The sequence below is a fragment of the Capra hircus genome, chromosome 8, assembly GCF_001704415.2.
Source record: "Capra hircus breed San Clemente chromosome 8, ASM170441v1, whole genome shotgun sequence".
Taxonomy (NCBI): Eukaryota; Metazoa; Chordata; class Mammalia; order Artiodactyla; family Bovidae; genus Capra; species Capra hircus.
The window spans coordinates 72,358,366-72,383,526 of NC_030815.1; the positions used below are offsets into that span (position 1 = coordinate 72,358,366).

General features: G+C 42.4%; 1 protein-coding gene across 1 annotated transcript in view; it reads left to right on the forward strand.

Moving 5' to 3' along the window:
* The window catches only part of DOCK5 (dedicator of cytokinesis 5), a 274,029-nt gene that overhangs the window by 156,805 nt on the left and 92,063 nt on the right, over positions 1–25,161 (forward strand). The window contains exons 13-18 of the mRNA XM_018052344.1: positions 420–545; positions 6,568–6,692; positions 9,249–9,347; positions 14,154–14,226; positions 17,708–17,811; positions 18,918–19,101. Coding sequence (XP_017907833.1) covers positions 420–545; positions 6,568–6,692; positions 9,249–9,347; positions 14,154–14,226; positions 17,708–17,811; positions 18,918–19,101 — 711 coding nt within the window. The remainder of the gene's footprint in view (positions 1–419; positions 546–6,567; positions 6,693–9,248; positions 9,348–14,153; positions 14,227–17,707; positions 17,812–18,917; positions 19,102–25,161) is intronic.

Genomic DNA, 25,161 nt, shown 5'->3' on the forward strand with positions numbered 1-25,161 from the left:
AATAGAATATTCCAGTGCATTTATGGAATTGATCCATTGTTTCATTTGTTATATCTCTTTTGCTGTATGCTTAATAGCTGTATATGATAGTACTTGATTTCATTGATTTATATATCTTTACTACTAATATCAGTCATTATTATAACTTCATAGTATTTTGGTGTCTGATAGGGACCATCTTCCCTCTACCCTCCAGAGCAAACATCTGTTTACCTCTCTGTCAAATTCTCAAAGAAATCCTGCTATGCTTTTGTTGGGAGTGTCATTAAAATTCTAAGTTAACTGGGGGAGAATTGATGTCTTTACAATAATGTATCTGCATAATAATACCAAGCATATATTTTTCTTAACGTTTGAGTGTGCACTAATTATATAGATCATAACAAAGAGCTAAAAATTTGTCTTTTTTTTCTTTAAAGGACTTTGGGTGTCCTTGAAGCTATTGCCAGGAGATCTCACACAAGTTCAGAAAAATTTTTCACACTTGATTGACCGATCCACAGCTATCGCACGGAAGATGGGCTTTCCTGAGATAATCCTTCCAGGTAAATGCTTTGCTTGATTCACCTGTTATGCATCCTCTAGGACTCTCTTCCACATAGCCATCACTTTCAAAAAGTGTTTTTTTATTCAAGTGTAGTTGCTTTACAATGTTGTGTTAATTTCCACTGTACAGCAAAGTGAATCAGCTATCAGTTCAATTCAGTCACTCAGTCGTGTCCGACTCTTTGCTATTATACATATATCCACTCTTTTTTGGATTTCCTTCCCATTTAGATCACCACAGAGCAATGAATAGAGATTCCTGTGCTATACGTAGGTTCTTATTAGTTATCTGTTACACATAGTATGGATAATGCTTGCCTAGAGAATCCCATGAACAGAGGAGTATAGTGGGCTACAGTTCGTGGGGTCGCAGAGTAGGACATGACTGAGCGACTTAACACACGTGCGCACAAACAGTGTATACACATCAACGTCCATCTCTCAGTTCATCCCAGCCCCTTTCCCCTCTGGGTGTCCATACGTTTTTTCTCTATGTCTAGGTGTCTATTTCTGCTTTATAAATAGGATTATATATAACAGTTTTTTCCAATTCCACAAATATGTATGAATATGATTTTTGTGTTTCTGGTTTACTTCACTGTATATGACAGTCTCTGGGTCCATCCATGTCTCAACAGATGACCCAATTTTTTCCCTTTTTATGGCTGAGTAGTATTCCATTGTGTATATGAACCACATCGTCTTTATCCACTCCTCTGTTGATGGACATTTAGGTTGTTTCCATGTCCTGGCTGTTGTAAATAGTGCTGCAGTGACCACTGGAGTGTCTAATGGGACCCTCGAGGCAACATGGATCAAATTTCATCATTCACAGTTGCAGTTTCTTAGCAACTACCCAGTATGCAAGCCCAAGAGAGCGCTTTTAAAAGTAACTTAAAATTTTCTTTGTTTCTCTTCCTTTGTGTTCTGCACAAGTCCTTCTGAAATACTTCCTAGGCCACCCATTAAGTAGCACAAATTACACAGGTTCTCTGCCCTGAGAATTACTTGCTTCATCTGCACGTGCCTCTTCTCATGATGACATCACCAAGTGGGCTCCTTGACAGGAAACGCCAGCAAGGTGCCCACTCAGCTCAGACTCAGCTGGACCTTCTGCTCCATTGGCTTTAGCTCCAGCTGTGTTCTGGGCTCTCCCCTTACTTGTGGTGATAGGAATGTAAATGTTTTGCAGTTTTCTACTGTAGTTTCATCTTTTTTGCCACCATGTGATAGTGATCTGGATATGTATTCTAGGGAATTCACTAATTTGATCCATTTACTTCCTTGATCATTGTAGTGATAAAAGAACATCATCCCTTTGAGGAACTTTATATATGTGTATTATATAAAATATAAATATTAAAACACAAATATGTTGTATATTCATTAGAAAAAATATGAATAAACAATCTTTGACATGTTGAAAAATTCTTGAAAACCAAACTGTTATCTATTGCATAAAAATTCAGGTTTTTAAAATTTTTATTTGTTTATTTAATTTAGCTGCCCTGCAGAGCATGTGGGATCTTAGTTCCCTGACCAGGGATTGAACCTGTGCCCTCTGCAATAGAAGCACAGATTTTTAACCACTGGACCACAAAGGAAGTCCCCAGGTTCTTTTAAACTAATTGAAGCTCTTGTTTGTCCTTGGTGAAATTAAGGAGCGGTAATAATTTGATAGGCTTCCCTGGTGCCTCAGTGGAAAGAATCCGCCTGCTAGTGCAGGAGATGCAGTTCAATCCCTGGGTGGGGAATGTCCCCTGGAGGAGGAACTATCAACCCTCTCCAGTATTCTTGCCTGGCAAATCCCATGGACAGAGGAGCCTTGTGGGCTACAGTCCATTGGTTCGCTAATAGTTGAACGTGACTGAGGCTGAGCATGCACGCACAAAACAATTTGATGGCCTCACGCATTTGTGTACATAGTGAATATTAAAAGAATATTTGTGGAATGAACAAATGAAAGAGTTCTAAAATGGAGATCATCTTCTTCTTTGCTCACAAATTGTAGTTTTCATCTGCTTCATCCTTTACAGAGCTGTTTTACCCTAATACATTTTCATCAACATTCTTGGAAAATGTTTGACTTCTTGCTGTTTATAAAAATAAGTGTTGGTGTTCTTCCTGTAACTGATGGCCGTTTGATTGCTTCAGCAAGACTGAAACCTAAAAAAAATGAAATAGATGAGTTTTTTCTTTGGACAAAGTGAATTTACCTTTGAAATCTCTCTGGAAAGAGTCCTTCTACTTAATATTATTGGTTCATGAACTGCCAGGGCTATAATAGACTTTAAAAATCATCCAGAATGATGGACTCAAATGTAAGTCTTTGGTTCAGCCAATCAGGATTACCTGGGTAATATTAAAATACAGATTCCCAGACTTTTCCAGACTCTGATTCAGTTTGTAAGACCCAGGTTCTCCAGGTTGTTGTTTAGCTGCTGAGTCTTGTTCCAAGTCTTTGCAATCCCATGGATGGAAGCACATCAGGCTTCTCTGTCCTTCACTATCTCCTGGAGTTTGCTCAGACTCATGTCCATTGAGCTGGTGATGCTATCTCATCCTCTGTCGCCCCCTTCTCTGCCCTCAGTCTTTCTCAGCATCAGGGTCTTTTCCAATGAGTTGTCTCTTTGCATCAGATGGCCAGAGTATTGGAGCTTCAGCATCAGTCCTTCCAGTGAATATTCAAGGTTGATTTCCTTGCTGTCCAAGGGACTCTCAAGAGTCTTCTCCAGCACCACAATTTGAAAGCATCAGTTCTTCAGCACTGAGCCTTCTTTATGGTCCACCTCTTATATCCATACATGACTACTGGAAACATCATAGTTTTGACTGTGTGGACCTTTATCGGGTTCTCCTGGGGATTCTGGTAATTGGCCAGGTTTGAGAAACAGATCTGGGCCAACATCCCTCACTGTGGTCCTTTTTGTCACCATTTGAACAGGCTCCAGATTCTTCTTTAATTCTTCCCTCTACTGCACTTTCCCTCGTAGCTAAATTCTTAGAAGCAATTATATCCTGTCTGTTTTCTCACCTGGCAGTCTCTCTCTGTCCAGAATGGCTGTCACTACTCACTAAAGATTTTAGTGTCTCTAAGTCCAGTGGATATTCTTAGCCTGATGATCGTCTCTGGCTAGCATATGACACAGTTGCTCACTCCCTCTTTTGGGACGTTACCACACGTTGTTGGTGACTCCACACTCTTCTCCTTTTTTTCTTCCCCTGGCATCTCTTCCGGGATTCGTTTGCCAACTTACCATCTTCGACCTCACCTTTAAATTTTGGAGTTCCTCAGTATTTGGTCCTTATGCCCTGTCTTAGTTTGCTTGGGCTGCTGTGACAAAGAACCACAGGCTACGTGGCTTAAACAGTGGAAGTATATGGGACTTCCTTGGAGGTCCAGTGGCTGTGCGTCCAAAGCAGCAGGTGAGGAGTTGATCCCTGGTTAGGAAACTAAGGTCCCGTATGCCACGTGGTGTAGCCAAACAATAAAATATAAAAAATGAAAGTATAGTTCTTACAGTTCTGAAGGCTGGAAGTAAAAAATCAAAGTATCTGTAGGGTTGTTTCTTCAGAATCCCCTTTTTGGTTTACTGGTTGCTGCCTCCTTACTATATCCTCACACTGTCACCCCTTGGCCTGTGTGTTAGCTGTGTCCTAGTCTTGTAAAGGTGTATTGAATGAGGGCTCACCGTATGACCCCCTTTTACATTAGTCACCTCTTTAACATGTGAATTTGAGGGAGGGGGACACAGTTCAGTCTTTTAACAGGTCCACTCTCTTTCCTTCTGCAGTCTCTTCTCTCCCTAGGTGATCTCATCCACTCCTTTTTTTCATATTTATTTACTTAGCTGTGCTGGGTCTTAGTTGCAGCATGTGAACTCCTAGTTGTGGCATATGGGACCTAGTTACCTGACCAGTGATTGAACCGGACTGTCTGCATTGGGAGCTCTGCACTACCAGAGAAGTCCTTATCCATTCATTTTGCTTCTGTGTGTTCAGTCGGTCAGTTCGGTTGCTCAGTTGTGTCCGACTCTTTGCGACCCCATGAATCTTAGCACGCCAGGCCTCCCTGTCCATCACCAACTCCCAGAGTTCACTCAGACTCACGTCCCATCAAGTCAGTGATGCCATCCAGCCACCTCATCCTCTGTCATCCCCTCCTCCTGCCCCCAATCCCTCCCAGCATCAGAGTCTTTTCCAATGAGTCACCTGTTCACATGAGGTGGCGAAAGTACTGGAGTTTCAGCTTTAGCATCATTCCCTCCAAAGAAATCTCAGGGCTGATCTCCTTCAGAATGGACTGGTTGGATCTCCTTGCAGTCCAGGGGACTCTCAAGAGTCTTCTCCAACACCACAGTTTAAAAGCATCAATACTTTGGCGTTCAGCCTTCTTCACAGTTCAACTCTCACATCCATGCATGACCACAGGAAAAACCATAGCCTTGACTAGATGGACCTTTGTTGGCAAAGTACTGTCTCTGCCTTTGAATATGCTATCTAGCTTGGTCATAACTTTTCTTCCAAGGAGTAAGTGTCTTTTAATTTCATGGCTTCGATCACCATCTGCAGTGCTTTTGGAGCCCAAAAAAATAAAGTCTGACACTGTTTCCACTGTTTCCCCATCTATTCCCCATGAAGTGATGGGACCAGATAAATCCAAATATCTAGTTCTAAGATCCTTCCTTTAATCAGAGGTGGGAAGAGGACCTCTAGGAAGAGCCACAACCTTAAGTTTGAGTGGACACATCACACCTATGTACCAAGAGGACCTTCTCTTCCCACCCTCAATTGGATCATTCTCTTTATTTCTTAACTGAAAATCTGCACCTGGAACTTGCCATCCTAAGCATCTGGGCCTGACTATTTTATTGTGTTTTTATCTCAGAACACAGCCCCTCATCCATCCACTTGCATAGACAAGAAACCTGGAAATCACCCTTGACACCTCCTTTTCTTCACCTCACACAGAATTGAGGGAGAAGATCCATCAGTTTTCCCTTTGAAAGCCTCTCAACTCCACCCCCTTCTTTATCCAGCTGTAACTCCCTAAATTGTAGCTACTGTCATCAGTTCCCTGGACAACTGCCATGTCTTCCTAACTGGTTTCCCTGTTCCTGTTCTTTCTACCTCATTCTCCACACGGTAGCATGAATGGTCGGTTATAAATGCTTTTCTGATATTGTCATATTCCTTCTGTTCTAAAAACATGTCAATGACTTCTGTTTATATTTAGGATGAAGATACAAATTTTTCTGTTGGCCTCAGGCAGGCTTATGTCTTTCTCCATAACCTCATCTCATACCAGATTTCCTTCACTTGAAAGCATCATGGATATGCTACCTCTGGGCCTTTGCACATGCTATGTGCTCTCCCTCCTACTCTCATTCCTCCAGTATCAGCCCAAAGGGTAGATTCCCACACCCTCCATTGATCCTGACTTTATAATGATGCATCTCATCAGATGATGGTCTGAGAATGCTTCTCTCACCCACCAGACTATAAGCTGCTTGTGAGCAAGGCTGGTACATGTATGGCTGACCGTTGTCTCCCAAACACCTAGCACAATGCTTCAGAATAGAGTCTGTGCTCAGTCTGTTTTTTAAAGGAGTAAATGAGTATTATTTCATTTCACTGTACCTTAATTTATTCAACCCTTTCTGTGGTTGGAAACTGAAGATGTGTCAAAGTTTTCACAGTAACAAATGCTACCGCACTGAATATCCTTATGGATAAATCATTGCTCATATGTTTTTATTGTGGTATAGTTGTACTATATTATATAAGTTTCATGTATACAACAAATAGCACTAAACTGTACTTCACAGACACTGTGCTATGTATGGAGAGGTAAAATGAGGTAAGCTATTGGGAACAATACATATTAAAACTCCTATGTAAATAATTTATTACAAAGTCAGAGCATTTTATATTTTACATATAATTTACATCTTATTACACTCTGAAATTTTAAAATGACTCCAGGTAGCACCACTCACAGGATGGTTTGTTGTGTTGCAGGAGATGTTCGGAATGATATTTATGTCACCCTGATCCATGGGGAGTTTGACAAGGGGAAAAAGAAGACACCAAAGAACGTGGAGGTGACCATGTCTGTACATGACGAGGAGGGCAGGCTCTTGGAGGTTAGTGATGTTCCCAGTAGTCCCACTGCCATCAACACACTCCTTTACAGGACTTCAGGCCTGATGTTAATTGTTCTTCACTGTAGAGTGGATTTGGTGTTTCACAAGAAAAAAGTAGGAAGCCCATTAAATTTGTGATTAGCAGTTACCAATTTTATTAATAAATTCACATAGATTCTTAATTTTATTATTTCTTCTGTGCTGAGAAAGACCTCAAGCCACCAGGATTTCAGGTGTACATTTCAAATGTAGCGATTCTCTCTCTCTTTTTTCTTTATTGATTTATTTTTGGCTGCACTGGGTCTTCATTGCTGCACACAGGCTTTCTCTAGTTGCAGTGAGTGGGGGCTACCCTTTCTTGCAGTGTGCAGGCTTCTCATTGCAGTGGCTTCTCGTTGCAGAGCACGGGCTCTTGGGCTTCAGTAGTTGAGGCACATGGACTCAGTAGTTGCAGCTCCTGGGCCTAATAGTTAAGGTGCATGGGCTTACTTTGTGCCAAGGCATACACGATCTTCCCAGATCAGGGATCAAACGCATGTCTCCTACGTTGGTAGGTGGATTCTTTACCACTGAGCCGCCAGGGAAGCCCCTGATGTAGAGGTTCTTAATCATTTTCAAGTAATTTAGACACTTTCAATCTGATAAGGTCCTCCTTTCGATCTGGAGGACACAGGTCCTCCACCTGGGTGAGCTGAACCAGTGGAGATGTACTGCTTTGAGCTGTTACAGTGGAAGGGCTCTTGGTTCGAGGTCAACTACCATGCTTTTTAGTTTTAGGGATCATCAGACTGCAGCCCAGAGAGGATTCGGTATTCTCTCAGGGAAGCACGGGACCTAGAGGTGATGCAGGAAACAGACACAGGTGTCCTGACTTCTGGTCCATTGTTCCTCTAACAGAAGTTAAATCTTGATTCTGACTTCATGGAGGAGGATAGGCAAGGGATGGTCATGGCAGGCTTTTACTGTCTCAAGTGACCTCTGGCTCTTCTTGAGTGTGCCATAGTTATCTGCTGGGGAGTCCATTCCATTCACTGAGTGCATCGTGGTTGGGGCACAGCAGAGTACACCATCCACCACTTCCCTGGGGATGTGCTCATCTTCGAAGGAATCAGTTGTTTAAGATAAGTTGTCCTCTGCATAGAGGGAGAAGCAGAATGCCGTGGTGATTTCTTTGTGCTGTTAGAAGAGCCCTTTTGCCCCAAGAGTTCAAGTACACATCTTCATTGCTTTGCTAACTGGCTTGGAAGTACCCCCACGGAGGCCTGACTCTACTGAACTAAGTGGTTCCTTTCTAGGAAGAGCCACAACCCTAAGTTCGAGTGGACACATCACACCTACGTACCAAGTCCTTAAAACAAGTGTGTAGACAGGACCTCACACGGCTTTATGTCTGCAGCGTGCTTAGCTCTGGGTCACCCTCACTAGACCTCCATTCCCTGAAAGAGGAAAGAAGAAAGGAAGGAAGGACAGTGTATGGTTGGAATGGAAGAGAGAGTAAAAGTTCCAGCAAAGAGGAATGTTAAGCTGGTACTGGGTGCCTTAGCAACTACGCATTGAGATACTTGGACCCTCAAAGTGCTAGAAACTCACTTTTTTTTTAATGTATAATTTAATTGATTTATTTATTTTTGGCTTTGCTGGGCTTTTCTCTAGTTTGTGGTGTGTGGGGGCTACTCTCCAGTTGGGGTGTGCAGGCTTCTCATCGCAGTGACTTCTCATGTTGCGGAGCACAGGCTCTAGGGCATGCAGGCTTTAGTAGTTGTAGCGCATGGGCTTAGTAGCTGCGGCTTGCAGACTCTAGAGCACAGGCTTAAGAGTTGTGGTGCCTGGCTTAGTTGCTTTGTGGCATGTGTGATCCTCCCAGATCAGGGACCAAACCTGTGTCTCCTGCATTGGCAGGCAGATTCTTTACCAATGAGCCACTGGGGAAGCCCAAAACTCAGTTGTTTTAAATTAATTTCTTTTATTGACATATGGTTGCTTTACAGTGTTGTGTTCCTCTCAGGTATACAGCGAAGTATCTATCTATACAGCATTATCTGTCGATCATCTATGTATATTCTTTTTTAGATTCTTTTCACATGTGGGTTTTTACAACATATTCCATATAGTTCCCTGTGTACAGTAGGTCCTCGTTACCTATTTTATATAGAGTAGTGTGTATCTTTTCATCTCAAGTTCCTAAGTATCCCATTCCTCATCCTTCCCCTTTGGAAACCAGCAGTTTGTTTTCTGTGTCCGTGAGTCTGTTTGCATTTTGTAAATAAGTTCATGTCCGTCATACTTTAGATTCCACATTCTGACTGACTTTACCACGTAGTATGACAATACTAAGGTTCATCCATGTTGATGCAAATGGCATTATTTCATTCCTTTTTATGGATGGGTAGTATTCCATTGTATACGTGTACCACATCTTCTTAGAAAGTCATCTCACTCTTCACCCCAGAGGTAATCAACTTATGGATGCCAGTGTAAGATGTGCGCTAGCCATGTGGAGTACCCTGAGTGTCTAGATAATATTATCACCTCCTAATTTTTTCTTTCCATCCAAAGAAAGCAATTCATCCTGGTGCTGGATATGAAGGCATTTCTGAGTACAAATCAGTGGTGTATTATCAAGTCAAGCAGCCCTGTTGGTATGAGACCGTCAAGGTGAGAATGTGCTGTCAGTAACTTGTCATATATGAAACCTCTTTTAGATTCCTTTCTTCTTTTTTTAACTTAGGATATAGTTGCTTTACAATGTTGTGTTAGTTTCTGCTGCACAATGAAGTGAATCAGCTATATGTATACATATACTCCTGCCCTTGACCCTTCTTCCCACCCCACTTCCCCATCCCACCCCTCTAGGTCATCCCAGAGCCTTCAGCTGAGTTCCTTGTGCCATGCAGCAGCTTCCCACTAGCTATCTGTTTTACACAGTGTATATATGTCAATCTCAATCTCCTGATTCATCCCACCCGCTTTGTCCACACATCTGTTCCTACGTCTGTGTCTCTATTCCTACCCTCAACTAGGTTCATCTGTATCATTTTTCTAGGTGCCGCATACATGCATCAATATACTATATTTGTTTTTCTGACTTACTTCACTCTGTTTGACAGACTTTAGGTCCAAACACATCTCCACAAATAACCCTTTTACCCACCAGTGATTCCTCCTTTATCCCGAAGTTCTACATAGGTTGCCTGTGGTGTGCATTAAGAAATGAACTGATCATCATAATTCTTTACAAGAGCATTTCTCTTTCAGAAACTTCAGAAATCTTAAATAATGTTCTAGTTTGTCAACGTGTTGAAATTTGGAGAAAAACTTGTGGTTGTAATGATGTAAGAGGCTGCCAAGATGGTCTAGCACCAAATGGGAAATTTCACACTTTTGTGAGCAGTTTCCTAACATTTCTTTCCTTCTTGGTCTCTAACCAAGTTTGCTGGACCCCTTTTCAATTTAATTACATGTTTCTCAGATTCCAGAGTGCTCTTGAGATCAGTCAGCTCATGTGAGCCCTGCAATAGCTCTGCAACTGAAATGGTCTGAGTTGCAGTAGCCATTTTTCTTTCTTTTTTGTTAATTGTTCACCACACTGAGCAGCATGGGGGATCTTAGTTCCCCCAAGGATCCAACCTGGGCACCACCTGCATTGGAAGGCAAAGTCTTAACCACTGGACCACAAGGGAAGTCCCAACAGTAGCTCTTTTTCTAAAGAGGTAACTGACACTCAGAGAAGTGAAGCAACCATGTTCCTCTAGCTGCTCTGTGTCAGAGTCTACACTAGAGCCCACTTTTTCTGAACCCCAGGCTCCATTAGCTCTTTCTTTTTTATATTTTATAATTGAGGTACAGTTTATTTACAGTGTTGTATTAATTTTGGCTGTACAGCAAAGCAATTCCATTATTCATAAATTTCTAGTCTTTGCTTTTGTTTAGTCTCTAAGTCATATCCAACTCTTTGTTACCCCGTGGACTGTAGTCCGCCAGGCTTCTCTGTCCGTGGAATTTCCCAGGCAAGAATACTGGAGTGAGTTGCCATTTCTGTCTCCAGGGGATCCTTCTGACCCAGAGATCGAACCACATCTCCTGCATTTGCAGGAGGATCCTTTACTACTGAGCCACCAGAGAAGCTCACCTGCACACACACACGCACACGTACACGCACACACGTACATACATATGCATACACACATACATACACACGCACATTCTTTTGAATATTCTTTTGCATTATGGCTGAGATCAGGATACTGAATATAGTTCCTTGTGCTGTACAATGGGACTTTGTTGCTTATCCACATTGACTCTTTCTGATTGTCAGAGTCTTAAAAACTCTTCACATAAAACTAAAAAATAATTGCCCTTGTATCTTAATTCAGAAGTAACCATCCTCCACAATGGTTGGAGGCATAATAAATGCACAAAGATGGGCACAGTAAAGGACAGAAATGGTATGGACCTAACAGAAACAGAAGATATTAAGAGGTGGCAAGAATACACAGACGAACTGTACAAAAAAGATCTTCATAACCCAGATAACCACGATGGTGTGATCATTCACCTAGAGCCAGACATCCTGGAATGCAAAGTCAAGTGGGCCTTAGGGGAAGCATCACTATAAAGCTAGTGGAGGTGATGGAGTTCCAGTTGAGCTATTTCAAATCCTAAAAGATGATGCTGTCAAAGTGCTGCACTCAACCTGCCAGCAAATTTGGAAAACTCAGCAGTGGCCACAGGACTGGAAAAGGTCAGTTTTCATTCCAATCCCAAAGAAAGGCAATGCTAAACTATATTCAGACTACTGCACAATTGCACTCATCTCACATTCCAGCAAAGTAATGGTCAAAATTCTCCAAGCCAGGCAGTGAACTGTGAACTTCCAGATGTTCAACCTGGATTTAGAAAAGGCAGAGGAGCCAGAGATCAAATTGCCAACATCTGCTGGATCATCGAAAAAGCGCGAGAGAGTTCCAGAAAAACATTTACTTCCGCTTTATTGACTACACCAAAGCCTTTGACTATGTGGATCACAACAAACTATGTAAAATTTTTAACAAGATGGGAAGACCAAACCACCTGATCTGCCTCTGAGAAATCTGTATGCAGGTCCGGAAGTAACAGTTAGAACTGGACATGGAACAACAGATTAGTTCCAAATCGGGAAAGAAGTATGTCAAGGCTGTATATTGTCACCCTGCTGATTTAACTTATGTACAGAGTACATTATGAAAAGTGCTGGACCGGATGAACCACAAGCTGGAATCAAGATTGCTGGGAGAAATATCAGTAACCTCAGATATGCAGATGACACCACCCTTATGGGCAGAAAGTAAAGAAGAACTAAAGAGCCTCTTGATGAATGTGAAAGATGAGAGTGAAAAATTTGGCTTAAAACTCAACTTTCAGAAAACTACGATCATGGCGTCTGGTCCCTTCATGGCAAATAGATGGGGAAACAGTGGCAGACTTTTTTGGGGGGGCTCCAAAATCACTGCAGATGGTGGCTGCAGCCATGAAATTAAAAGACACTTGCCCCTTGGAAGAAAAGTTATGACCAACCAAGACAGCATATTAAAAAGCAGAGACATTACTTTGATAACAAAGGTCCATCTAGTGAAAGCTTTGGTTTTTCCAGTAGTCATGTATGGATGTGAGAGTTGGACTATAAAGAAAGCTGAGCGCTGAAGAATTGATGCTTTTGAACTGTGGTGTTGGAGAAGACTTGAGAGTCCCCTGGACTGCAAGGAGATCCAACCAGTCCATTCTAAAGGAAATCAGTCCTGAATATTCATTGGAAGAACTGATGCTAAAGCTGAAACTCCAATACTTTGGCCACCTGATTGGAAGAACTGACTCATTTGAAAAGACCCTGATGCTAGGAATGATTGAAGGTGGAAGAAGAAGGGGACAACAGAGGATGGAATGGTTGGGTGGCATCACTGACTCCATGGACATGAACTTGAGTAAACTCTGGGAGCTGGTGATGGACAGGGAAGGCTGGCATGCTTCAGTCCATGGTGTCACAAAGAGTTGGACACAACTGAGCAACTGAACTGTACCATCCTCCACAGTTTTACATACTTAATATGTCTGGAGTCATGCTTTTCATATAAATTTAAACTAGGAATAAAACCACCATATGACCCGGCAGCCCCACTTCTAGGCATATACGCTGAGGAAACCAAAATTGAAAAAGACACGTGTATCCCTTGTTCATTGCAGCGCTATTTACAATAGCTAGAATATGGAAGCAACCTAGATGTTTGTCAACAGATGAATGGATAAAGAAATTGTGGTACATATGTACAATGAAATAATACTCAGCTATAAAAAGGAACGCATTTGAGTCAGTTCTGATGAGGTGGATGAACCTAGAACCTATTATACAGAGTGAAGTGAGTCAGAGAAAGATAAGTATCGTATTCTAACACATATATACAGAATCTAGAAGCATGGTACTGAAGAACTTACTTAACAGGGCAGCAATGGGGAAACACATAGAGAATAGACATACAGACATGGGGAGAGGGGAGGACGGAATGAGATGTACGGAAAGAGTAACATGGAAACTTACATTATCATAGGTAAAATAGATAGCCAATGGGAATTTGTGGTATGCCTCAGGAAACTCAAACAGGGGCTCTGTATCAACCTAGAGGGGTGGGATGGGGAGGGAGCTGGAAGGGAGGGGATATATGTATACCTATGGCTGATTCATGTTGAGGTAGATATTCATGATAGATAATTACATAATAGTCCATTATATAACCACACCATAATTAAACTCTTGCCACAAATTCTCTGCTCTGTACATTGCCCCATGTCTCTGTTTTCCTGTCTCTTCTGTACATACAAGCAGCAAAAATAAAAATCTTCCTTTTCTCTAGTATTTTATTTTTCTCTTCCAGTGTGTGTATGTGCTCAGTCATGTCCAACTCTGTGACCTCATGGACTGTAGCCTGCCAGGCTCCTCCATCCATGGGTTTCTCCAGGCAAGGATACTGGAGTGGCTTGCCATTTCCTTCTCATGGGAACCTTCCCAACCCAGGAATTGATCCTGGGTCTTCTGCCTTGGCAGGCAGATTCTTTACCACTGAGCCACCAGGGAAGCCCTTTCCTTCTGTTATAGTCCCTACATGTTACTGTATTCATGTACAGCTTGTAGTCCGAAAGGTACAAGTACTGATGTTTTCACTCTGAAGCGTCTCCTGCTTCATACTTGAGAAGACACTAGAAATTTGTAGAATCTCCGCTTTCAGAATCTATGATAAATAGCAAAGATGATCTCTTGAGCTTCACTTGGTTTTGAGAAATAGCTGAAGCTCTCTTGCAGGAAGTCCTCCATGAAATCTTACTCTATCACAATGACGCCTTATGACCAGATACTAAAATGGGCCTCATTTTATAAAATGAGCTCTGCGTGCCAAGGACTGAATTGATATAAACTCGTAATTCTGAATTATGCAGGTGTCCATTGCTATAGAAGAAGTTACTCGCTGCCACATAAGATTTACCTTCCGACACCGGTCGTCTCAGGAATGTAAGTATTTATTAGGAGGTCTGTGACATACTTTCATCAAAACAATATCTTTCATCAAAAAAACATCCTGTTTGACAGCAGTTTTGTGTGTCTGTGGAGCAAGATACTTGGCATCTTTATCTCTGGATTCATTGGTGCTAAGGAAATGTTTTTTAGTGAATTTTTCTAGGTTTCCAGGATTTGTATTCTGTATCAGAATTTTCTCCAAATGTGTTCTGTGAGTACTAAGGTTCTCTAAGATGCTAATAGATGCTCTCTGACACAATGAGTCTCACAGTTGGATAGAGATAGGAAATGCTTGTGTATTATATTTTCCTCTTAGGCATTCACAGTGTATGTTGTCATATTTCTGAGAAATCCTAAAGCCAGAAAAGTGTTTAATCTCTAGTTTCCCAAATTTTTTTAATGAAAGAACTATTTCAAATTTTAGATCATAGTTCATGAGTTAACTTTTCTAAAGTATGAACAAAGGAGAATGTTGTTTATTTTCCGATTGATCACAATGTGTCTGGAAGGGTTGTTCTTATTCAGCACTGCATGAAAGTCCAGTCCTTCCTTCCAAACTGAAATTTTTGACTGTCGTCTGCCTACCAGACCGCAGGCCAGGCCCTCAATAGATAATAGAAGACAGGACTCAGGCACTGCTCTGAAAAGTCTCTGTGACCTAGTTAGAAAGATGAGTATGAAAACAGACTGGAATCAGACTGCTGAGGTGTGAATCTGGATTCTTACTAGCCCTGTGACCCTGGGCAGAGTGAAAGTAAAAGTCACTCAGTCATGTCCAACTCTTTGCAACCCCATGGAATTCAAGCCTAGCACCCAACCCTGCTGGGGGATTTCCTACAACTCCTAAGATTTCCTACATCCTGTTTGAGCTTCGAAGATAAGCAGAGGTTAGCCCAGCGAAGGGTGATGGTGGAGAAATGTGTTTGAAAAAGGAAAGGGAGGCTGAAGTGGAAGCAATTATAATATTAAATTGAGCCATCTTAAAGTGCCAGTTTTATAGGTCAGTAGCAAATAGTCAAATATTAGCAATTTCGTCCAGTTCTGCATTATACTAAAGGAGCATTTCTCAAGCTCTTAGTTTGTACCAAATACCACATGGTATTTATATTTATACACTGTCTTGTTTAGTATCTACAGTAGTCTGATAAGATCCATACTACTTTTATCCACATCTGCACATAAGGAAAGTGAGGCACAGAGATGTTAGGCCCAAGGTTGGACTTCCCTGGTAGCTCAGCTGGTAAAGAGTCCCCTTGCAATGCAGGAGAACCTGATTCGATTCCTGGGAAGATCCACTGGAGAAAGGATAGGCTATGCACTCCAGTATTCTTGGTCTTCCCTGGTGGCTCAGCTGGGTTCGATCCCTGGGTTGGGAAGATTCCCTGGAGAAGGGAACAGCTACCTACTCCAGTATTCTGGCCTGGAGAATTCCATGGAGAAGTCCGTGGGGTTGCAAAGAGTTGGACATGACTGAGTGACTTTTACTTTCACTTTGGCCAGGGTCACAGGGCTAGTAAGAACCCAGATTGACACCTCGGCAGTCTGATTCCAGGCCGGCTGGAGCAGGGTCATGGAAAAGTGAAGGTTCTTTTAGACCATCTTGTGGAGGAGCCATTAAAGAGTGTTGTGTAGGTCAGGAGTCCCTAACTTCTGGAGTCTGATGCCTGATGATCTGAGGTGGAGCTGCTGCAATACTAATAGAAATAAAGTGCACAATAAATGTAATGCATTTGAATCATCCTGAAACCATCCCCCCTGCCCCTGGTTTGTAGAAAAATTATCTTCCATGAAACCAGTCCCCGGTGCCATAATGATTGGGGATTGCAAGTATAGGTGGGGTGGTGGTGGTGATTTGGTATCTATTTATAACAGCTTTAGTCATGGTATCCCCAATCAAACTGGACACGGCCCAAGTGGCCATCAAAAGGAGAGCATATGAACAAACTATAGTATAATCTTTTCATAACAGATACATGCTCAGCCAGTCTGGGGACACACGAGACCTAGCAGAGCTTAGAGGTGTGCCTGTGGTGAGAAGGGGCCACAAGTCACCCCAGCCATAGACATCTGAGTAGGGGACATGGTGAGCTCAGAGGCCAACTCTGAAGACCAGGAGGGAGGCCCTTTCTTTCCTCAAGAGGCTGGATCTCCTTCCCAGATGCCACAAGAAACACATAACCCCTTTTCCTGGCACATGGGCATCTTGGAAAATGAGAGGAACAGAAACCTTAGATGGTATCACAACCTTGTTATTGTTATTCAGTGGCTAAGTTGTGTCTGACTCTTTGCAACCCCATGGACTGCAGCATACCACGCCTCTGTGTCCTTCACTGTCTCCTGGAGTTTGCTCAAGCTCCTGTCCATGGAGTTGGTGATGCCATCCAACCATCTCATCCTCTGTCACCCCCTTCTCCTGCCCTCAGTCTTTCCCAGCATCACGGTCTTTTCCAGTGAGTCAGCTCTTTGCATCAGATGGCCAGAGTCTTGGAGCTTCAGCATCAGTCCTTCCTGTGAATATTCAGGATTGATTTCCTTTAGGATTGACTGGTTTGATCTCCTTGCTGTCCACAAACCTTGAAATACAATAAATACTTGCCGAGGTACTTCCCTGGTGGTCCAAGGGCTAGGAATCTGCCTACCAATGCCGGGGTCACGGATTTCATTGCTGGTCTGGGAAGATCCTATTTGCTGAGGAGCAACTAAGCCCACGCACCGCAGTTACTCAGCCCAGGCTCTAGAGCCCATGCTCTAAAGAAAGAGGAGCTGCTGCAAGGAGACGCCCATACACAACTAGAGAGTAGTCCCTGCTTGCCACAGCTAGAGAAAGCCTGTGCACAGCAGCAAAGACCCAGCACAGCAAAATATAACTAAATGAATACATATATACAGAGTATACATACATACCTACTGAGTCTGTTGTAAAACAGCAGTAGTGAGATAGCCCATGGAATGGTTTGGAAGCATGGCATTTGACCTGATTAGGTTTGATTTTGGAAATTCATACCAAAGAGTAGAGAGATGTTGGGTGGTGAAGGGCTAAAGACAGAGAGACCTGTTATGAAGAGCTTATGGGAATACAGGGAAGTGATGAGGGTGGCCTGGACTCAGGAGGGAACAGCAGAAATCGAGAGAAGAGGTGTCCAGAGGCTCTTGGGATATGGGGTTAGCCTGGGGGCGGGGTTAGTGTCGATACTCGTTATTCTGATTGGATGTTTGAGTGAACTCTGGTGTCATTCATTCATAAATATAGAAAGAGCAGGGTATGTGTGGGGGCCACTAGAAGATTTCAGTTAAGGAACTGTTTCCTTCAGGGAGGCAGTGACATGGATAATCCATATGGCTTATTGGAGCTCACTGAACTAATTGATGAGCATGCGGTCGAACGCCTGACTGCAGAGCAGTGTGCCATCAGCTGTCATAGCCATCACTCCCTGGTCCTTCTGCCCCACTCAGACATTTATTCTTGTCTTTTCAGCCAGAGATAAATCGGAGCGAGCCTTTGGCGTGTCCTTTGTGAAGCTGATGAACATAAATGGCACCACTCTGCAGGACGGGAGGCACGATCTGGTGGTGTATAAGGTGGTGCTAAAGAAAGAGGCCGAGGACTTCCGTACTCCTTCTGAAAGTGATTCTGAAAACTCCTTTTAGACTTCGTGTATAACTATCAGAAACTTCTCTAGAGCTACATGTGTTCACACTTAACCAGTCTCGAATCCCAGAGGACTGTGGTCACGCTAGCTTCATGGACTCCCATCCCCTTCAGTCTAATAAATGATAGTCCTGGGACTTCCCTGATGGTCCAGTGGGGACTGCCAGTCACACTTCCACTGCAGGGGGTGTGGGTTTGATCCCTGGTTGGGGAACTTGGATCCCACATGCTGTGCAGCATGGCCAAGGGGAAAAAAAATTTCTTTTTAAAGGATGGTCCCTCCTTCTTCTGCAAATGGCATCATGGAGGTGAACAGCCAGAGGTCGTGCTCTGGCTTTCTGTTCTTTGCATCACCCCTGCGGAGCGTTGATAATTGCACTGTTGAGCTGGGTTAGCAGGTGGTGGGTGTGGCAGGATGTGGTTTTCATATCAGCATGAGCCAGGCACCATTTCTGTGCTCTGCGGCCCCTCTTCCTCCAGTATCAGTTTTGTCCTTATTCTTCCATCTAAGTGCTGCAGAGCTGTCATTCCCGCTGAGATTTTAGAGTCGAAAGTAGATGTTGAGAAGATCTCATTTGCCCACCAACGTCAAGGAGGATTTTTTCAGTTGATAGCCTTTCTGAGATGAAGCTGCCTGATGTGTATTTCCGTTAATAGCTCCTGAGCTCAGAAATAGTGTTGGAAGCCATGGCTAACTCTTTCTTCTCAGGGGACCCAATGAAGTATAACTGTGACAATTCAAGTGACACATTCAAGAAAATAAAATCCAACCTTACTGTTTACTTAGGTATTTATTAACACAGACTAGGATAGTGATTTCTGCTTCACTACTTATTCCATTTTCATACAATGTTTAAGTTATTTCTAGGCTCAGATATTTGAAAAATATCATAACACCTCAGAGTTAGAAGGGATCTACTATAGAAACTTTGTTTCTTATGCTAGAAATACACTGCGCTCACGATAAATATTATTTTATTTGCCCCTAAGAGATTTTGTCTACTCTTCTGGTGTCCCTGACATGCTTCCTTTGCAGGGTGACAACAAGAAGATGGAAGATGCTAAATTCTACCTGACCTTGCCTGGTACCAAGGTGGAGATGGAAGAAAAGGAGCTCCAAGCGTCTAAAAACACAGCCAACTTTGCAGCAGCCAAAGACAGCACAAAAGACAGCTTTCAGATTGCCACCCTCATATGTTCCACGAAGCTCACCCAGAATGGTAGGTGCAGTGACTGGAATGACACCAGAATGGGCTTTCTGTTGGGTCCTCCTGGGCTCCTTTGTTAAATTCAGGAGACTGGACCATCTGTCTTCTGAGATGGGGTCCTGGGCTCTCTGGATTCTACTCTTTGCATGATGTTCTAGGTAGAACTGTTAGATAGCTAGAGCTTTTTCTGAGGCTTCTTTGCCTATCTTTGAACCAGGATGGAAAACACTTGGGTGTTTTTTAAATATGGTAGAACCTGCAAATGTATTCTAACAGAAGCCATAAAATATGAAGGTCTTATGTTTCATTCCTTCAAGGCAGCAAAGAGCTCTAATACTGTTCTTTGTATGATGTGTATGAGAGATGTTGGTAGCAAGGGAAGGACACTGGCAGGCAAATATCAGTCTCTTGCTCAAGAAGGATGGCAAAGAGCAGGGAGGATTTCCTGTTAGCCTTTGCATCTGTTGCCATGTAGACTCCTCTTTCCCCATTTTTTTCTCAAGCAGTCAGAATGTCCGTAAAATCAGCTGAACAGTTCAGAGTCAGCTTCACTTTGTCCCTTCTTGAAATCTGATGGCAATTTTTACTTCTCTTGTGTATATCATGGCATTTGATAGCTAATAACAGCTCCTTATTCATTTAACCTATGTAATTTCTAAGGAATCCTGCTGAATATAGTGATCCAAGGGTTAGATACTTTGGGGACTTGCTTTAAAAATTCTGTATCCCCTGTGCTGTGTGGATGATTAGTCCCTTTGACCTTTGAGAAGAGTTGGGGGCTCTGCCTTAGGGAGATGATAAGGTGGACAAAGCAGCTGAGATATAAGGGACACTCAAGGATCAGATAGCATGTGGTCGATCTTTAGAAAGGGTCTAAAGATTTATTTTGGTGAATCATGGTTGGGTAGAGAATATGGATAGTATTTCAACTTGAGCAAGTGTCTAGACTCAATAGAGTGAGGCTTAGAGCTATTACTTATGGGAAAGTAAAAGCATGCACCAAAAGTGAAGCCAGGAAAAAGGCGAAACTATAAAGACATGAAAAGATCTATGATTACAAAGGGCTCGGGGAGAGAGGGAGGGATGAACAGACAAAGAACAAGGGATTTTTAGGACAGTAAAGCTATACACTAAATGATACCCTAGTGGGTACAGGGATATATGTCACTGGACATTTGTCCACACCCACAGAATATACAAAGTGAAGCCTAACTTAAACGACAGCCTTGAGTTAATGATCTTTATCAGCATTGGCTCATCAGTTGTAATAAAGGTACTACAGTAATGCAGGATGTTAATAATACTGGAAACTCTGCAACCTTGAAGGGGTATTTGGGAACTCTCTGCACTTTGGGCTTAATTTTTTCTGCAAGCCTAAAACTGCTCAAAAAAATAAAGTCTGTTGCGGCTGCTGCTGCTAAGTCGCTTCAGTTGTGTCCGACTCTGTGCGATCCTATGGACAGCAGCCCACCAGGCTCCCCTGTTCTCTAGGATTCTCAAGGCAAGAATACTGGAGTGGGTTGCCATTTCCTTCTCCAAAATAAAGTCTATTAATTAGGAAAAGACAAACACCTTAAAAATTCAGCCAGAAAGCATTCTGAGCTTACATGACAGAACTATATCCGTGATATAACCATTGTTGGGGAAAAAGTAAGTATAAATAATTGTTGATACAAGGTTAAATAGTATAATGTTTATCGGAAGTGATTAAGAAGGTGTATCAGAGATTTTTAAATATTTATTTTCAGACCCTTTGAACTGGTACTGTGACCCTTAGAAAGTGAACGTAAATAGACAATGAGAGATTAACACAAAGATTTCTGTAGGAGGATGTTTCCCTATTATTCATAATAGGGGAACATGGCAAACAATCCAGATGTCCAGTAGTTGGGGATCAGGTCAAAGTCTATAATGTTATTAAATTATGAAATATATGAGGCTGTGAAAAAAAACTGGGTTGGCCAAAAAAGTTCATTCAGGTTCCACTGTAACATCCTCAGAGAAACATGAATGAACTTTTGGGCCAACTCAGTATTTCAAAACAAAGACATAGGAAAATGTTAACAGCACATAGAACATAACCTTAGTTTTGTTTAAATATATAAGGAGAATTTGGAGAATTTGGAGCCAGTTGCCTGGGTTCAGCTCCCAGCTCTGCCACTTGCTAGCTGATTCATCTTGGACAAGTCAGTTGATCTCACTGTGACCCAGTTTCCTCATCACACCTGCTGTCAGTCTGGAAGTAGGAAGAGGGGACAGACAGGGCAACCTTGTGCATATATGAAAAGACAGGGTATTCCTAGCAGCAGATCGTAAGCGTTGTTGTTTCTCTGCTTGCTTCTAATATGATGGGAATGATAAAGGACCAGTTCAATTTAGTCTGAGAAAGAAGCAGCTGAGGAACATGAGTAAACCATCAACTCCATGAGGCCATTTGCTGATCAGGAAGGTATCTGTTCTCCTTTTACACAGAGACTGACCAAAGGTATTCCTTAGCCTTTGGAGGGGTGTTCAGACTCCAAAGGTCAAAAGCCACTGGACTTTGTCACAAACAGAGCCTGTAGGTGCTTTCATTACTTTATGAATTTTTTCGAAACTAGAGCAGCTCGATTTATATGGGATCATTCTGTTGCTGGATCATATGGAGGGTGAGAATAGATTTGTTTTAGAAAAGGGAGAGGGAAGTCTCTGCAGGTATGGACCCTGCACCGGGCTTTCACAGCTGTCTCATTTTACCCATGGACATCCTAGCACAGGAGGACACCCATGTTGTTATCATTAATCTCAATTTGCTGATCAGAATTCTGAGTTAAGAAACCTAAGTTAAATATTAGGCTGGCCAAAAAGTTCATTCAAGTTTTTCTGTAATGCCTTACCTAATACTTTGCCTGAACTCATAAGTAATGGACTTGGATCTGAAAATATATATTTGTAGCAAAATTTAGGTGTTTTTTTTTTGTCATTCTTTTCTTTTTTAAATGTTACAGTCCTAATCTTTTCCCAAAGGTAATCTACCCTAAATTTGGAGACTGCCAATTAGAGGATCATGAATTCTTACATACTTCTGATGGAGATGTAAATTGGAACAACTTTGGATAACATTTAGGTAGTATCTGATATGGTCGAAAGTGGTCATTCCTGATAACCCAAAAATATACTCTAGTTTTACACCTCAGATAAGCAGCTGTACCTGGATACCAGGAGGCATATGAGAATGTACACAGCACAGTTGCTTATGATGTCTCAGAACCACAAACAACCCATCTGGTTTGGGGGCTGTTGTTTTGTTTTCTGTTTTGTTTTTGGCTGTGCCGCTTTGGCTTGTGGGATCTTAGTTTCCTGACCAGGGATTGAACCCAGACCCTTTGTGTAAGTGTGGAGTCCTAACAGTTGGATTGGCAGAGCATTCCCCTATCTGGTTGTTCATTGACAGTAAAATGGATGAACAAATCCTGGTACATCCATACAATGGGATAGATACTATATAGCAATGAAGCGAAGTTTTTCAGAGCCATTCATCAACCTGTATGAATCCCAGAAACACTGTGAGTCTAGGCCTATTTCTATAAGACTGTGCCACCACTTTTCTTGCCCTAAGACCTTATGGTTCACCATTACCAAATACATTCTTAATACGAGCATTGATGGAGCATGCAAGTATCTCTAGGGAATAAACCTCTAGGCTGATGAGCGGGTGCTTGGAAGACGCTAATCTGCTGAGTGACTCTTCTCTGCTGATGGTGTATCTAAGTCCTTTTCCTTAGGTAGCGCTCGTGAAATGGAGTGAAACCAGTGGAACAGAATGCTTGACTAGCCTCAGGCAGAAATAGGAGGTGGGAAGATGGAATGGACGGTGCCTAGTGGATAGGTCCAGCACAGTGTCTATTCTGAAGTATTTATGTAAGGAGTGAAGAATTGTCTTGTGGACACTACCAATTTCCTCAGGGCTACTGGTTTTGATTCCATCCTGCTGTTCAGTCTTTGATCCAGTGTGTACTGAACACCTGCTAGGTGGCTAGCACTGTGATGGGTTTAAGAATGAATGCAATATGGTCCCTCCGCTCAAGTGTTTCTATCTATGGGAAGAGACAAAAACATGTCAAGTGTGTCATTACTTACTTGTCCTAATGTATATTTAGATGGACAAGGAGTGCAGATAGAACAGAACGATTGGTTGTCTTCCCAGAGGGAATAAAGTTTGAAATGAGTCTTGAGGTAGAAGTAGCAGCTGACCAAATCCATAGTATTGGTTGGCCAAAAAGTTTGCTTGGGTTTTTCCATAACATCTATTTTTTAAAAATAAATTTTAAAATGTATTTATTTATTACCTATTTGGGCTTCCCTGTTGGCTCAGACTGTAAAGAATCCAGCTACAAATGCAGGAGACGTGGTTTTGATCCCTGGTTGGGAAAATCCCCTGGGGAAAGAAATGGCAACCCACTCCAGTATTCTTGCCTGGGAAATCCCATGGACAGAGGAGCCTGGTGGGCTACAGTTCGTGGGGTTGCGCAAGAGTCGGACACAACTGAGCAACTAAGCACACATTATTTACTTGGCTGCATCAAGTGTTAGTTGTGGTGCACGGGTTTATCTCCAGTTGCACCGAGCAGGCTTCTGAGCGTGCGAGCTCAGTAGTTACAGCACGTGGGCTTAGTTGTTCCGTAGAGTAGAATGTGGAATCCTAATTCCCTGCTGCTGCTGCTAAATCGCTTTAGTCGTGTCCGACTCTGTGTGACCCCATAGATGGCAGCTCACCAGGCTCCCCCGTCCCTGGGATTCCCGAGGCAAGAACATTGGAGTGGGCTGCCATTTCCTCCTCCACCTAATTCCCTGATGAGGGATCAAACCCGTGTTCCCCTGCATTGGAAGGCAGACTCTCAACCACTGGACCACCAGGGAAGTCCCTCCGTAACAGCATATGGATAAAACCTGAACAAAATTTTTGGTCAAAGCAGTATAGTATTTCTGGGCATTTCAAACAAAGGAAAGTAAAGACAGAAAATTATTTCAGAGCATGCTATAGCTTGGGGAGTATTGAGCTGATCTGTTTGCCTGTGATGGGCTGGCAGGCAAACCCTAGGAGGGACTTAAACACCTTCTGCTGTGAATGCTATTGGGATTTTATTTTGTTGACAGTGGGTTGTCTCTAGGCATTGGAAGCTTCCCAGGGACTAAACATGTGCATGCCAGTAAAACAGACACACTGAAGCAAATTGGCTGTTCTCAGGAACAGAATACATTTTCAACTACTTACATACGTGTTTACACAGATCCATTGATTAAAAAATACATAGTGCTACGCTTACTAAAAAATGCTGTACGAATAGTAATAGTAACTTGATGCACTAGAGAAAATGATAAAGTAGTAATGGTCCAGATGCCTGCTTTAGTATGACACCAGAGTGACACTTTAAGTATCTAGACGTTCATTAGACCTGTAAATGGCTTGTGGTTGGGTAGTTGCTAAGTCCTGTCTGACCCTTGTGACCCCATGCACTGTGGTCCACCAGGCCCCTCTGCCCATGCGATTTCCCAGGCAAGCATACTGGATTGAATTGACATTTTCTTCTCCAGGAGATCGTCCTGACCCGAGGATCGAACCTGGGTCTCCTGCATTGCAGGTGAATTCTTAACCACTGAACCACCACGAAAGCCCATTGTAAGTGGTTTACAGATCCCAAATTCTGCATTTTAAATCCAAAAACACCCGAAGATTTTTGTCGCAGAGTTACCCTGCAAGCCATTCATCTGTTCTGCCATCCTTCAGTATAGCAACCCATCTGATTTGCCATCTGTTTTATTTCTTTGAAGAACTCTGGGAGGAAGTATGATAGAATAGCAAGGACATGGTTTTGGGGAATCAGAAAATCTGTCATTAAATTCCATTCATACTGTTCTCTGGCAGTTTTGTAATCTAAGGCGGGTAATTTAATTTCACAAAGCTTAAGTTTCTTCATCTCAAAAATGAAACAATAAAATGAAACAGAATCTGTTCTGTGTTTACCAAAGGGGAAAAGTGGGGTGGAAGGATAAATTAGGAGGTTGAGATTAACATATACACACCTATAAAAT